The sequence below is a fragment of the Lissotriton vulgaris genome, chromosome 9 (assembly GCF_964263255.1).
Source record: "Lissotriton vulgaris chromosome 9, aLisVul1.2, whole genome shotgun sequence".
Lineage (NCBI taxonomy): Eukaryota > Metazoa > Chordata > Amphibia > Caudata > Salamandridae > Lissotriton > Lissotriton vulgaris.
Window position 1 is genome coordinate 142,185,498 of NC_141697.1, and position 15,854 is coordinate 142,201,351.

Genomic DNA, 15,854 nt, shown 5'->3' on the forward strand with positions numbered 1-15,854 from the left:
TTGAATAGGGTAGTCAGCAACTGGTTGAATTATTTCTTCACTCTCAAAGGATGTCTGTTTCCTAAATATTTTTGAGAAGTGAGAAATCCAGGCTCCTTCTTCTATAGCTACTTCTATTTTAGGGAGGTTATCGTCAGCTAGAAAAGGGGACTTTACTACTCGCCAAAAGGCCTCACTGTTTTTCTGTAGGGCGCTTTTATGTAGTTCATCCCAAAGGGTCTGCTTCAATTCGGCTTTTCTCTGCTTTCGAGCGGAGAGATACTCCTTTCTGAGTCTTGCTATTACCCGTGGGTCTCTGTTTTCATTGTTCAGGGCCAATTTAAGCTTAGTGTGTGCCGAGGTACAACTGTGGTCAAACCAGCCTCTTTTATTTAGAGTTTCTACCTTTGATGTTTTTGTCAAAAGGCCCTTAATGACAGCTAGAATTTTTCGGAAGTTAATTATAACTTCCTCCTCTGTCAGAGTAAAGTCAAGACATTTTATAATGTCACTTTCGGACCTCAGGTCAACCGTGTGATCGGTTCATGCTTTGGGACCCTCAAGACCCTCAGGAAGGTCTTGGAGTTCCTTCCCATCAAAGCCCGCCAAACACTTGTGCACGCCTTAGTCACCTCCAAAATGGACTATGGCAACCTGCTCTACTTGGGGACCCTCGAGAAGAACTTAAACCGTCTGCAGGTTTTAAAAAATGCCGCAGCCCGGCTGGTCCTCAGACGGCCCAGAAGATCAGCCTCAAAATCCGCACTTCAAACACTTCACTGGCTCCCGGTGAGAAACAGGGTGAAATTCAAAGCACTCTGCACGTGTCACCGGATCATCAACGATAGGGCACCCCTCCCCTTGCAAGACCTTCTGACACAATATGAGCCCGTGCGTTCCCTTAGATCATCTGGCACGCGACGCCTGGCCATTCCTAAGGTGTCCAAAGCCAGGATGGGTGGCAGGTCCTTTAGGTACCTGGCAGCGTCCAGTTGGAATGAACTCCCTGTGGCTCTCCGCCTGGAACCCTCAGAGTCCACCTTCAGAGCTAAACTGAAAACACTTCTCTACTCCCAATAGTGTTCCTTCTCCCACCTCTCCAGCCTGCACGAGGATCTCAGCGCGGGGACACGCCGTCGGCGTCACCATGCGCTCTACAAATCTCCCTAAATGTAAGGGTATGCTGCTTTAATCACTTTCTCAGTGATTTGTCCAGGGTCTATTTTCCCCCATTTTAGGCTATACCCTGTGGCAATGTGCGCTTTTTCAGTTCAAAAACTATTTTGGCTATTAGGCAAGGCTTGTTTCATTTACATTGGTATTGGCCAGACAGCCCCCCACCCAGTTGCACCACACACATAATTCATTATTTCGTTATAAAACACCTGAAAAGGCTATCTATGCACGTGCAGCACACATGTAGGTCCATCTTCTAAAGTTTATTTTTTTACTGTAATGAAAATCATTGAATGATGGACACCTTTGTGTTGACACGCTCATTTGCACATGAATCGACAGCCATGTTTTAATATTTTTTTACTGTAATGAAAACTATTAAAAGATCGACATGTACATGTATAGATTCAGGCACATTGGTGGCCATCTTTGCATGGTTTTAGAAAAGTGAAAAACATTCAAAGATGTTTGCTCATCGGTTCGCACACATGCATGTTATTGCATGGTTTTTGCAATACTTTATAACAGAAACCATTTCAAGGTAACGGGCAATGCATGTGCATTGATGTTTACAAAACAAAATCAGCATTGGTACAGGTAAAAAGTTGGCAGCCTATGACAGACCTGTTGGCTTTGCCAATACATTTGGTATGTTATAAATGAATACCTGTAACTTGGTTGATAAAATTAATATAGTACAGAATTAAACATATTTTCTCAGTGTTCTGCTCTCCAAAATCAGTTATTTTGTTCCTCAAGTTTTTATATCTTTGATGTTTTTTCTCAGCGTCTCTCTACAAATATTTAAACGAGGTTACATTTTAAGCTCAGTATAAATTCAGTGTTTGCTCTGAAGGTGCTTAGTATAATGCAGATTCAGCAGTGTGTAACTGATAGAAATGTTCAAATAGAACCAACAACAGCGCATCACGTGATCGGACGAGACTAACATTTTTTAAAGCACTGAAGTCAGACTTTCAATCTGTCTCATGTAAGGAAATTCATGGGTCGGACCCTCAGTCCCAGCAATTTTCATGTGAAAAATAGGGTACTTTGTGAAGATGCTGTTACCATAATAACACAAAGCATTGCAAGATATACCACTATGGTCACAGGGATAAAAACAAGCATTTGCAATGCAATCAGTCTCCCCTCTAGGACCTTGTATGTATTTAGCTATACAGCACATTAGCCTGGGTGCTGAAACATCTACTGTTATTTAACATGGAGGGAAAGTAAGCACCAAACTGCGTGACATGCCAGGTATGGGATCACATGGAGAGAAACATTGCCTTACAGCAGGAAATTGTATAGTCCAAAGCTTTGTTTTTAATATAAAATCAGGGCCTTCGGTGGTCATATCACTAAAAATACATGATTTGAAAAAAAAATTATTGCCTACGGGTGCTTGTGGAAGACAATTTCTTTGGACTGAAATCTAGAGAATGCTAAAGTGATTCTGTAATTTTACTGACCTCTGCTGGGCGTTTCTATCAAGAAAGTTAAATAGAGGGAGATGCCAAAAAAATGTAGAAAAGAAAGTCCCTCAGCAGATAGCAATTCTGGTATTTTACTGACCTCTACTGGTCGTTTTTTATCAAGTCTGTTAAATAGAGGCAGTTGAACAGAAAAAAGCTCCTAAGTGGAAGCAGACAAGTCCTAGGGCTGATCTCCAGAGCCACAAAGTACATACACATATAAGTATATACTAAAGTACATACAAGAGGTCTTGAATGCTCGACCTTAAAATACATAAGTCCAGTCCCAACAGAATTTCGAATACAAAAATAGCCAGATTCCAGAGGGTCCGCGTGCTGACCGGAAAATAACTATGCAGGAAAGAATCAGTGACATCAGCCATAGGATTCTGAATAGAAAGTGCATTGGCCTCTTTAAAGGATTTATCTAGCACAACTATAGACTGACTACAGAATTATGGAATTCATGTCAACGCCATCAAAAATTTCCTGGCCGACCAAGCCCTAACCCAAGCCTGTTCACTTCCAATACACTCGAAAGGCGCCACTCTAGACTGGATCATCGCTAAGGAATCCACAGTCAAGCCTGTCGCTATAGACCCTTGTGACTGATCGGACCACCACGCTTTCACATTCCTATTACCTGGCACCCACAAGACTAGGGCACCGCAACCTATGATCCCTAAACGCTGGATTAGAGACACCAAGAGCCTTGATCCCAGGGAATTGGCAGCTTGTTGCAAGTCTGACCTCCCCTCCCTCCATATCACAACGGTCAGTGACCGCAACGATCATTACTCTGTGACTATAACTAACATTCTTGATGACCTTGCCCAGCTAAAATTAAAAAGAACCCAAATCAAAGACAGAAACCCCTGGTTCAATGGGTCTCTCAACAGCAAGAGGAAATCCCTCTGGCAATCCGAAAGAATCTGGAGACAGCATCCCTCAGCTGCACATTTAAAACTTCTCCGCCAGGCCAGAAATGCCTACAAGAGGAACATTCTTAACGCAAAAAAAGAATTCTTCAGGTCTGAGCTGGGGAACGCCAAGACCAGACCCCACAAACTCTTCGAACTGGTCAAACACCAATCCAACAAACTGGCCAAAACAGTGAAAGAAAACCCCAAGTCACTAATATCATCTGAGGAATTCTCCTTGTTCTTCTCTGACAAAATCACAGCCTTAGATAATAAGCTGAGATCTGCTACCTACTCTCAACCCTTCCATATCTGCCTCCTCCCTCCGAGCCACCTCCACAGGCATCTCCGAAAACCAAGCGCACTGGACCAAGTTCGAAATCTATGACGAACATCCATCTCAAACATTCTATCCACCTTAAAACCGAACAACCACTTTAATAACCCACTCCCCCCTAACTCCCTAGCTGCCACCACCCAATCCATCATCCCTAGCTGGACTGCAATAATTAACGCCACCCTAATTCAGGGATCGATACCCCACTTTCTGAAAGCCGGCCAAGTCCTACCCATCCTAAAAAAACAGCGCTTGACCCTGCCTCCCCTGACAACTTTAGACCTATTTCTAACATCCCACTCTTAGCTAAAGTTCTGGAGAATTGTGCGCAACAACAGCTGAGCCAACACATCACCAACTTCCACCTACTAGATGACTTCCAATCCGGTTTCAGGCCTGGGCACAGCATGGAAACCACCATTCTCCACATCGTGGATGATGCTCTTCAACCCCTTGTCCAAGGCAAAACCTGTCTCCTAATCCTCCAAGATCTATCCTTGGCCTTCGACACGGTCAACCATGAAAAATTACTTGAACGCCTCAAACTCAGGATGGGAATGGATGGCTCTGTTCTGGATTGGTTTAGATCCTTCCTACAAAAACGGTCTCAGAGATTCCTAATTAAAGGCAACCTGTCTGCTCCCTCTCCAGTCACGGTTGGAGTCCCCCAAGTTTCAACTCTGTCCCCCACCCTCTTCAACCTCTATCTCGAACCGCTTGCCGAAGTACTGCACACCGCGAATTTCTCCTACTATATGTACTCTGACGACACCCAGGCCTACATCAAAATCTCCTCCTTTGAGGAGATTCTTTTCCTGAATGATGCCTTGAAACTGACTGTCTAATGGCTCTCCTCCAACCAAAACAAACTCAACGCAAAGAAGACAGAATTTCTACTAATTTCCCCACCCAAAACCAACCCCGAGCTTCAGATATGGATTAAGGCCATCACAACCTTAAACTGCCCTCCGACCATCGTGGACTCAGCCAAATCACTTGGAATAACTCTGGACTGTAACCTGAGCATGCAGGACCACATCAATTCAATGGTCAAATCAGCCAGATGCCACCTGAGCTACCCAAGGAAACTAAAACCCTTCCTTGACACTCCTGACCTAAAAATGGCAGTCCAGTCACTAGTCATCTCTAGACTCAAATATGGCTGCTCTACCCTCTCTGGTCTACCCAAGATCTCCCTGACACCTTTAAAAGCCTGCCTCAATGCGGCCGCCAGACTACTAACAGTCTCAGGTAAATTCAACCATATTTCACCACATCTGAAAGCTCTGAACTGGCATCCTCTAGAGGCCAGAATCCAACTCAAATTGGCATGTATCACGCATAAGGCATTATACTCAAACTCCCCTGCATATCTTGCCCAGAAACTCCTGATATCCAGAGGAACCAGAAACTCCTGATCCACCAGAGACCTCTTGCTCCAACCTGCATGCTTTCGTAAAAAGAAAACTTACATTCAGGCCTTCTCTGGGGCTGCACCGAGAATATGGAGCTGACTCCCGCCCGCCATTAGAAGAATCCCTTCTCTGGCTTGCTTCAAAAAGGATGCCAAAACCTTCCTAATGGGCAAATTCCTCGCTAAATTGTTTTGCCCTCTATTCTTCCAGAGGCCTTGCTCTACTTCCGTCTAAGGTACACCCCTGGAGTACCCTGTCACTATGCACCCGGAACTACCGGGCTTCCCTCTATGAACCAAGGGACCTTCGCTTCTCGTAAAATGTAAATGTAAATGTAACTTCTTGTCCTTTTATCCCTTATGTATCCAGACCCCGCCAAGTCTGATGTTTGCTACTGATGCTTCCTGTAAAGCGTCCTGATACTCTAATGGGTCAAGTTTGCGCTCTATAAAAACTCAAACTAAAATAAAATAGAAGGTTTTAACTTTGTGTAAGTGGATATCTCATATTGATGAACTGCAATAGATGGATACTACTCCTGAGAGGCAATGAATTTCTGATGACTGATTACAAAGCAAAAGCTTAGTCATTGCATTGTTAATGGAGTGCTAACTGCTGTTCATCCAGTTTTAGATGGCACTGTTAGGTGAATGGAAAAGGGACGTGTATTAAAAAATAGTGGTGATATATGACTCCAGAGGCACGCCAGAAGTCACAGGACACCAATCAGAAGTAAAGTTCTCAATGATGGAACAGTACAAATTTCGCACTGTTAGACTCGACCTGCTCCCCTCACCTCCTCCAGCTTCTCATAAAGGGTATGGTGGTTGAATCAATCAGTCAGTACTTGTAAAGCACAGCTTACAAGTACTGACTGCCTATCTGGGCGATAGGCTGCAGGTCTTGAGTTTCTTCCTGAAGTCATCTAGCAAGGGTAACATTCAAAGGTGGAATAGCAGGCTTTTCCAAGACTTGGCAGCGAGGTAAGAGAAGGATGGCCTCCACTGTGGCTTCGGTGGATTTGCACTTATGTGGATGGGAGGCGAATCGAAGGTCAGCGGGTGTCTGGTGGAAGTTAAGGCAATGGTTCATTTATACTGGTCCTTGGTCATGGAGAGCTTTGTAGGCGTGTGTCAGTAGCTTGAATTGGCATCTTTTCTTGATGGGGAGCCAGTGGAGGTTCCTGAGATGTTGGGTGACGTGGGTCCATTTGGGCAGTTTGAGGATAAGTCGGGCTGCTGCATTCTGTATCACCTGGAATCTTCTAATGAGTTTAGTGGTGGTTCCTGCATACAATGCATTGCCATAGTCCAGCCGGCTGGTGATAAGGGCTTGCATTACTGTTTTTCTAATTCCGATGGGGAATCATTTGACGGTTCTTCGGAGCTTGCGTAGAGCATGGAACCAGGCAGAGGAGATGGCATTGATCTGTTCTTTCACTGTGCGCTTGCTGCCCAGTATGATGCAGAGGTTTCGGGCGTGGTCTGACGGTGTGGGAGTGGGCCCCAAATCGGCAGGCCACCAGGAGTCATTCCAGGGGAGGCTGATCTGTTGTTTCATGGTGAGTTTGGTATCCAGGATGATGCAGGGGTTGCGGGCACGGTCGATCGGTGTGAGAGGGAGTTCCAGTTCGTAGGGTCACCAGGAGTTGTTCCAGGGAGAGGCACTGCTGCCAAAGATCAGCACTTCAGTTTTGTCCAACTTGAGTTTCAGACAGTTGGCCCTCATCCAGTCAACAACATTCTTCATGAAGTTGTTGGAGATTTTCTTTGTGGTGAGAGCGAGAGGATACGTTCGGTGAAGGTTGGTTGAAGGTGTAAATGGCTCTTGAAATGTCTAAAAAGCGTAGCTGCTTCTCCTTTGTCAAAGACATCAAACAAGCCACTATATTCATCAAGTGGAGTAGTCTCAGCTTTTTTGCCTTATGTACAGCCAGACAGCTGAGTTTCCAGGTTAGAGGTCTGTCCTAGATAGGGCTTCAGCTTAATTGTTGCCACCTCTTTGATGGTTAGAAGTACGAGAGGAAAATGGTCCACATCTTCTAAACAGGTTACAATTCAAGATGAGACTTATTAAACAGGGGACTGATCCGGGCTCTTTCTAGGGACGCAGATACTGTACCAAAATAACAGTTTACCAACTCCAAGAGGAAAGAAGCAAGAATAGAAACCAGCCCCTTGAAAATGTAATTGTGGTAGCAGTCAGCTAGGCAAGAACCAGTGTTCCAGTGTTAAGAGAGTTGATTGTAGTTTTCAAAGATTCAATAGTGACTAGTTATTCAAGTTGGGTTTATCCTTAAGCCCTAGGGAAAATTCCTTCCAGGTTCCCCCTATCAAGGTGACATGCTTCATCATCATGTCGCGCTCCACGTAGGGTGTGTGGTACAATACCCATTGAACCCCTTGATGAGGCACTTTGATGGAGATTTGTTCCTTAGCATCTTCTGGCCCACATGAGAATTTGGTGCATGCCCTTCATCCACTTGGATGGATAAATGGTGGTAGACTGGGGATTTTATTTGTGATAGTAACATTTTCTGTAGATAACCTGGAATCATTTTTTTATTTGGGAGAATTATCCATGACCAGGTTAAAACAGAGCTTTTAACACCTGGCTGGCTATTGGCACAGTTCAGATACGCACATTCTTTATGAACTTGTCGAGCAAACTATTGATGGTCCCACAAAGTTAAGAGCCTGGCAAGATTTTAGCACTGAAGTAGTGAAGTGCAATACTTCTGACCAGCTGAGACTAACACCCTATTTACTAGAAGCACACAATATAGGGACTAGGAATAAAACCCAAACAGAATGATCCATTAAAGGAGTCAAATCTTTTGTTACTTTTTTTTAAGCAATTTATGGTAACACATTTGACATACACAATATGTTAAAGCTTCAGCCTTAGGGTCCAAGCCTCTTCACTGCTAGCCTTTGACTTTCCCCAAAACTCTCTCATTGACTACACATCTGCAAAATATCAAGAAAAATAGTTTGAAAAGAGCACAGCTCATAAAGGGTCACTGATGCTGTATGGCTACTTGAATCCTTAGTGGGCCAGTGTTGTTCAATATCATGATTTAGTCCCCTTCTCTTGGAGTTGAGCACATTTTGATACAGTAATGCTAGCAGATTACCAAATTTCAACTGAAATACAATGCCTATGCTTTACTGTAATACCTATAGGTGGAGCAATATCGAAGCTATGAAGGAAAAGAAGGATTCAGAGTTAATTGGTGTGGCAGATGTGAGAACCTTCCTGGAAGATTGTCAGAGCATGCAGCTGCTTCTTCAAGACAAGATAAGCCAGTGTACAGGTGCCGAGCCAAGCAGTACTCCAATGGGTCTCGAAGCAGAGAGACGATCACTGGCCAACACTGAGCATGACATTTATGCACTGGAATGCAAAATCTTGTACCTAAAGAACATGGCAAAATCGTAAGTTGATTGAGAAATTATCTATGTCATATTACTTTTCTGTGTAATCTGTGACTCATTTATACTAAACAATTACATTAAAAGTAAGAGCCAGATTTATATCTCAACCGGCAGCCCATTTCTCCACCAGAGTGACAAAGTAATTTACTGCATGCCCTGGCAGAGATGCCACACGCCAAATTTTTAAATGACCACCAGGCTGGCGGACATTTCTAAAGCATTGGCAGAAATCGATGTAACGGCAGCTCGTGTCAATGCTTTATGCAGTTTAATAACACAGCTTCGTCAACATGACAGAGCCTAGCTCAAAACGTATTTCTTTTTAATTTTCAAAAAGAAAATCTGTAACCTGGATTTTCTTTTTGTAAATAAAAAAGATAATGCTCCTTCGCAATGGGAGTCATCTCCCATGACAAGATAGGCATTTTTTGTTTTTTACTGCCCCTTACCACCAGGTTTTGCCTGGTAAGAATGGAGAGTAAAAAAACAGCTATATGTTTGCCCATCTTAAATGGGCAGATGTACTTATAGCCAATGCCCCGACCGCCCAATCAGAAGTTTGACTATAGAGGTGACAGAGTCATCATCACCATGGCACGTCGCATATAAATTGGGCGGGTGGACCATTGTGTTTGCAGGGAGGGATCTCTGTCGCCGTTATAAAGGAGCTCCCGTTCTACGAACATGATAAATCTGCCCCATTGTTATAAATGCTTGTATTTTCTATTTACAGACTGCCTTTTGATCCTTTTAATAAATGATTCATAAAGGGCACCTTAGAAAAGTGAAAACGTGGTCCCCTTGAATCACAACTACATTTGGGGTATATTTCTGACTTTTCTGGAATTTTCAAAGAATGGCATTAGTTCTCAAGACAATTAATGAGAGTTGTAGATTTCCTCAGGTGCTCCAGTGGATAACATTTACATATGGAGAATACATACTAAGTATCTTTGTATGTCAACTATTCAATGTTCAGTGTTCAGTGTTGCATTTCACCAATGTGTTGTCTCAATTGAGACCTTTGACATTGGCCCTTAGCAGTACACTATTGAATCATAATGCAGAGCAGAAACATGAGATGGGTAAATATCACTTTCTACCTAGTATGATTTTGGCAAATCAATAAAGTTTAATAATAGTTTCCTGTACATAATCTTGTGTTCAGTAGCACTAGTGATTAAGAAATCATCCAGCCATTGTAGGTGTGCAGTCCACTCATAGTGCACTATGGCTGTAGATGGCATCATCAACATGGAGTGGTAACACAGAACAATCATGTCTCATGTCAGGAGGTATTAGGGTGTATGGCTCCCCTTCCGCTGCTTTTGTTGTATTTGATCCAATCCAATGGAAAGAATATCTTTGGACAAACCATCCTAACACTAGCTGAGGATCATTCAGAGTTTTTGAACTTGCCATTCTCTAGCTTTCTCTTCTTGCTTTTTCCGGCTCCTCTGTGTGTTTGGGAAAGAAAACTGTAAACCAATGGAATATGATATACTGTACCCTTTGTGAACAGAGATTAATTCCTTTGTGGTCATGTAGAAAAGGCTTGTTACAGTTTGTAGATTCTGGCTACTTTTGTGTCTTTTACCCGAGTTTGTGATGAGATAGTGAGACATTCTCTGGTCCTCTCATTTCCTGTTGTGTTTTAAAGAAATAGTTAACTAGTTACTCAGCACATTAAGCACATCTCTGACAGTTGTTTTGTGCCACAGATTGCACATCATTTTGCCAACTGAATGCACCCTTTTAGCTCACTGTGGAAGCAAATTTAAAAAGGCACATTTACCTCCATAAGCAGTTTTCCAAGCATTGCTAAGCCACTATACACTGTGTTTTGTGTGAATTTTATCCATGATTATTATATTAGAAAGAATGTGACTTGACAATCAAGATTATGAATTGAGTCACTCCTCCGGAATCCTCGCCTCTCAAGGATAGGCTGTTAGACGGGTACCTGCTATCGAAGGCCATATTACTGACTTACAAAAAACTGATCAATACCTCAAGTGACCCACTCCGACACACAAGAGAGGAATGGGAAAGGGGCTGTATAGCCCTTGATGATGAGGGCTGGACAGTGGCAGTGGCCTCCCCACGGGAAGTGACCATCTCAGCTAGGCTGCGTCGCGTCCAGCTCAAAAGTTTGCATAGAGTATTCATAACAGGGCCATATCTGGTGAAAATGGGGAGAGCAGGGGACAGGAACTGCAGAAGACACTGTGGAGATGAGGAAACCTTCATGCGTATGTTGTGGGACTGTGACCAAATTCAAAGGTACTGGTGCAAAATACACGATGTCCTTAGCGAGGTACTCACAATTATCCAGTATTAGGGTATCTTTCATAGATTCACATGCCTGAATTATCCTGCATCGGGATGGGAGGCCCCGGTACATATATAAAGTAATGTCCCATTAGACATATAGAGTAATAGGCCAAAAGCCCCACATTAGTAACATATCCAAGTCCTTTTGTAAAAAGGACCAAACTCTAGAGAAGAGCCAATCAGCTATCACCTCCCTTTAGAACGTTCCTGGAAGGAGCTCCTGTCCCTCAGATTTTCTACCGCACGTCGTGCTAAGGGAGTCTTCTCTGAACTCTGCTCAGTTTACTTCTTTTCGACCTGAAAAACAAACGAAGATCTTGGATATGTCCTATGATGGCCAGTTTCTTTTTGGGCCACAGATTGATGAGGCTCTCCAAAGTATAAAGAAAGATACGGACGCAGCCAGACCCTTGGGAACCCTCCAATTCAAAAATCCTTCCTTTCGTGGATCAAGGGGGAGAGGGCAGTCCTCTTTTAGAGGTAATTACCAATATCGGTCGTCCTACTCTTCTGGTCAACAACATCGACCACAGTATCAACAGCGCCAGCAGCAGCAGCAAATATCTTATGGTAAATCATCCTTTCGTGATAAAAGTCAACAAAAAGGCGCTGCTTGACGACAATGACCCTTCACTTCAGCCAGTCTCCAATTCATCTCCACCCTCAAAAATTGGAGTAAGAATTTCCCATTTTCTAACAAATTGGAAGCAAATTACAACGGACCGTTGTGTTCTGCAATTAGTTCAATTCGGTCATTCACTGGAATGTATTCACATCCCTCCTCAAACCCCTCCCCGACCTATGCTTCACAAAAATCTACGTATACTTCTCCGGGAGATTTCTCTTATGCTCCAGACGGGGGAAAGGAGTTTACTCCTGTTTCTTCCTGATACAGAAAAAGGAGAAGAAATGGAGACCAAATTTAGACCTCAGAGCCCTCAACAAATTCTTGAAAAAGCAGTTGTTTCGTATGGTGATAATCCAGGAGGTTTTACAACTTCTAGATGCGGAAGATTACATGGTGTCTCTGGATCTTCAGGATGCTTCTTTTCATATCCCTATTCACCGGAATCACAAAAAGTTCTTAAAGTTTACAGTAGCGGGCAGACACTTTCAATTCCGCATCCTTCCTTTCTTGCACAAGTCTGCACCACGCATCTTTACGAAATGCCTTTCTCCAGTGGCTGCATATCTCAGGCAACACCATCAAGTTTTTCCATATCTGGACGACTGGCTGATCAAGGCACCTTCCTTAGTAGACGCGTCCAGGTCTTCCAACGCTTGTCTACAGCTTTTCAATTGTTTGGGACTCACACTCATTCTGGCCAAATCAGTCCTTCTGCCTTCTCAGCGTATAAATTTCCTAGGCGCTACCCTCGACACAAAACAGAAGAAAGCTTTTCCATCACAGGAAAGAAAGGACAAGCTTCTGTCACTGGCTATTTTCATAACTTTCAAGAGGTCCTTGTCAGTTGGCCTCTTCAAGTCCCTACTCGGAATGATGTCATCATGTATCTTACTAGTTCCACACTGCCGTCTCCACATGCGCCCTGTCCAAGAGGCGCTCTCAGTGCAATGGGTCCAATGCACAGGTTCAATTGACGATCTCATACGAATGACCCCCAGATGGTCAAGGCTCTGCAATAGTGGATTTGTCCTCAGAACCTTTCTCAAGGCTTTCCTTTCTTGCTTCCAGCTTCGCCGCATATCATCACAACAGACGCCTCACTGGGAGGTTGGGGAACTGCAGATAAGTGGGAAGTGGTACCCCTTCGAAAAAATGGTCTTCATATAAATCTCCTCGAACTACGGGCGGTCTTCCTCGCTCTTCAAGCTTTCCTTCCAAGAATCAAGAATTCTCTAGTGCTTGTGCGTACGGAAAACACCACGACAATGCACTATCTCAACAAGCAGGGAGGAACTCGCTCTCTAACACTCTCTCGCGAGTCGCAAAAAATCTGGAACTGTTTGATCCTGCACAATATCTCCTTTCGGGCGGATTATGTCCCAGGCACGGACAATGTTCTAGCCGATACACTAAGCAGGCAGCACACAATGTGTCACAACTGGGAAATGGACCAGGGGATCCTCAACCAAATATTCTCACAATGGGGCACTCCTCTCATCGATCTATTTGCTACAAGGCACAGCGCCAAATGCCAACACTTCACAAGCTGGCATCCGCAGAAGGGATCTCTAGGGAATGCATTTTCGATCGCATGGTGCAACGTCTTTGCCTACGCTTTTCCACCTTTTCCAATGATTCCCAGAGTCCTCAAGAAATTGAAAGCAGAGCCTTGCACACTCATTCTAGTAGCCCCAGCTTGGCCACGCCAACATTAGTTCACAGAGCTTCACCTTCTTTCTCTGGAACCCCCAATACGGTTGAAGCAGTTTACTTCTCTCCTCACAATGAACAACCAGCAAGTCTAGCATCCGAATCCAGCATCTCTCAGGTTATCCGCTTGGCTCCTGAGTTCAAAGAGTCTCAGAATCTAAATATTCTGCCGGATTGTAGGGCCATTCTAGCTCGGGCTCGAGTAGACAGTACTAACAAGACATTCTCTTTGAAGTGGAAGAGGTTTTGCCTTTGGTGTAAAACTCAGAAAGTACATCCTTTTTCTTCTTCTCCAGTACAAATATTGCCTTACCTTCTCCATTTAGCGAACGCAGGTCTTGATCATCCCTCCATCAGGGTTCACTTGACGGCAATATCCCATTAGAGAAGATCTTCTGTTGGCTCTTCTCTCTGGTCTCACAGATTGATCAAACAGTTTCTTAAAGGTCTCTTCAGGACTTTTCCTCCTGTGAAGACTTTACCTCCTACTTAGCAGCTCAACACAGTTCTTAATCAGCTCATGAAACATCTCTTTGAGCCGATACATAGAGCTGATCTTAAGTATCTCTCTTGGAAAACTGCACTCCTTCTCACCCTTACTTCAACATTAAGTGAGCTCCAGGCTTTCTCAATTCAAGAGCCTTTTCTGCAATTGAAAGAAGACAGAGTGATATTACACACAAACCCAACATTTGTACCAAAGGTCCCGTCGGACTTCCATCTCAACTAGCCTGTAGTCTTATGCTCTTTCTTTCCACATCCTCACACTATGGCAGAGAGGACTGTACATTCTCTGGATCTTAAACTCTGCCTAAAGTTTTATTTTGAGAAGACAAAAACCTTCCGCAAATCCAACCAGCTCTTTGTGGCCTACAGTAGACCTAGAAAAGGCCTTCCACTCACTAAACAAAGTATTTCTCGCTGGATCTCTGCAGCTATTTCATTCTGTCACGAGCAGCGGGGCAACCCCTGCAATCTAAAGTACGGGCCCATTCCACTAGAGCGATGTCTACATCCATGGCGCTCTTCGCAGGTGTGCATATCATAGACATTTGCAGAGCGGCAACGTAGAAAACGTCACATATATTCACCAAGCATTACTGCCTGGATACAGAACTCATGAAGGATGCTGCAGTGGGACAAGCAGTACTTTGTCATCTATTTCGATAGAGGTGAGCCGTCTTTTCATCCCACCATCCTTTCTCGTATACACACATTTCTCAATTGTATTTCGTGATGGTATCTTTGCTTACATTTTGATGTTTTCTATTTGTCACTTTGATATATTATTATCTGGTGGATTTGTATATACTGTACCATCCAAAATGTGCTTATCATAGCTTGCAACTCTGATTCAGGCTTGTGAATCTATGAAAGATACCCTAATACTGGATAAGAAATGCGTTACTTAACTGTAACTGCAGGTTTTGGGGTAGATGCGAAAAGTAATTTTTACCCCTACACTATCCAACACTTTCCCTACTGTTGCACTCACTTGAGTGGGAATGGTAATTTTTACCCCTACACTATCCAACACTTACCCTACTGTTGCACTCACTAGAGAGGGAACAGTAATTTTTACCCCTACACTATCCAACACTTACCCTACTGTTGCCCTAAAAGTAATAGGCGTTGTAATGGTATGCATTGTAATGGTAGATTTTTAAAATGTGTTATAATTGCATGTTTGTGGTAAAATCATGCGATGTTATGGTAGTTGTGATTTAAAAACCACATTGTAAAAGGATGCGTTGTAATTGTTTGTGTTGTACCGTCATATACTCGCGCTGGCATAACTAAAACTACCGAGCACGCTTGCCTGCCCTGCAAAGCGGATGTGGAATCAATGATGCATACTCTTTTTTTCTGCCCTGCTTGTAATAAGGCCAGGTTTAAATGGTTGGTGCCAGTATTCCTCAACTTAAGTGTTAAGCGTCACTTGGACTTCTATAGGATTTTGGATTCTGACACAAGTCCACCTGTAGTTTTTTTCAGTTTCCACATTCCTATATTGGATGTGGAGATTTAGGTACAAATACAGCTAGGGTCAACCTATCCAAGTGAGACAGAGGGAGTCTCAGAGGCATTACATTTCCAACATGAAAACCATCTTGTACTGTTTTGATATTGTTGTTAATTTGTTATTGTTTTTCTTTAATCCTGTATAACGTGCAATAGGAAGCCTGTGGGGACAAATGATGCACTTTATGTAATTGGGGCAAATTCGACTCTATGGCGGGCGGGGTTATCTTAGTGTTAAGCCAAAGTCTGTGCAATCCATAATGTGTCGTTTTTTAGTTGTATTTGCTTTTTAGCTTATTTTAAATCAATGGATTATTCCAAGCATTTTTAACAATGTTTAGGAAACTGGGATTTTGTTACAGTACCTTCTTTCCCCACTTTTTGCCTGGTATCTGATGTAACACTTGACTGAAAGTGC

At 43.4% G+C, this 15,854-nt stretch overlaps 1 protein-coding gene across 1 annotated transcript in view; it reads left to right on the plus strand.

Moving 5' to 3' along the window:
- The window catches only part of SPTBN5 (spectrin beta, non-erythrocytic 5), a 2,284,272-nt gene that overhangs the window by 501,441 nt on the left and 1,766,977 nt on the right, over positions 1-15,854 (plus strand). Inside the window, exon 18 of the mRNA XM_086937224.1 lies at positions 8,491-8,742. Within this exon, the coding sequence (XP_086793350.1) occupies positions 8,491-8,742 (252 nt within the window). The remainder of the gene's footprint in view (positions 1-8,490; positions 8,743-15,854) is intronic.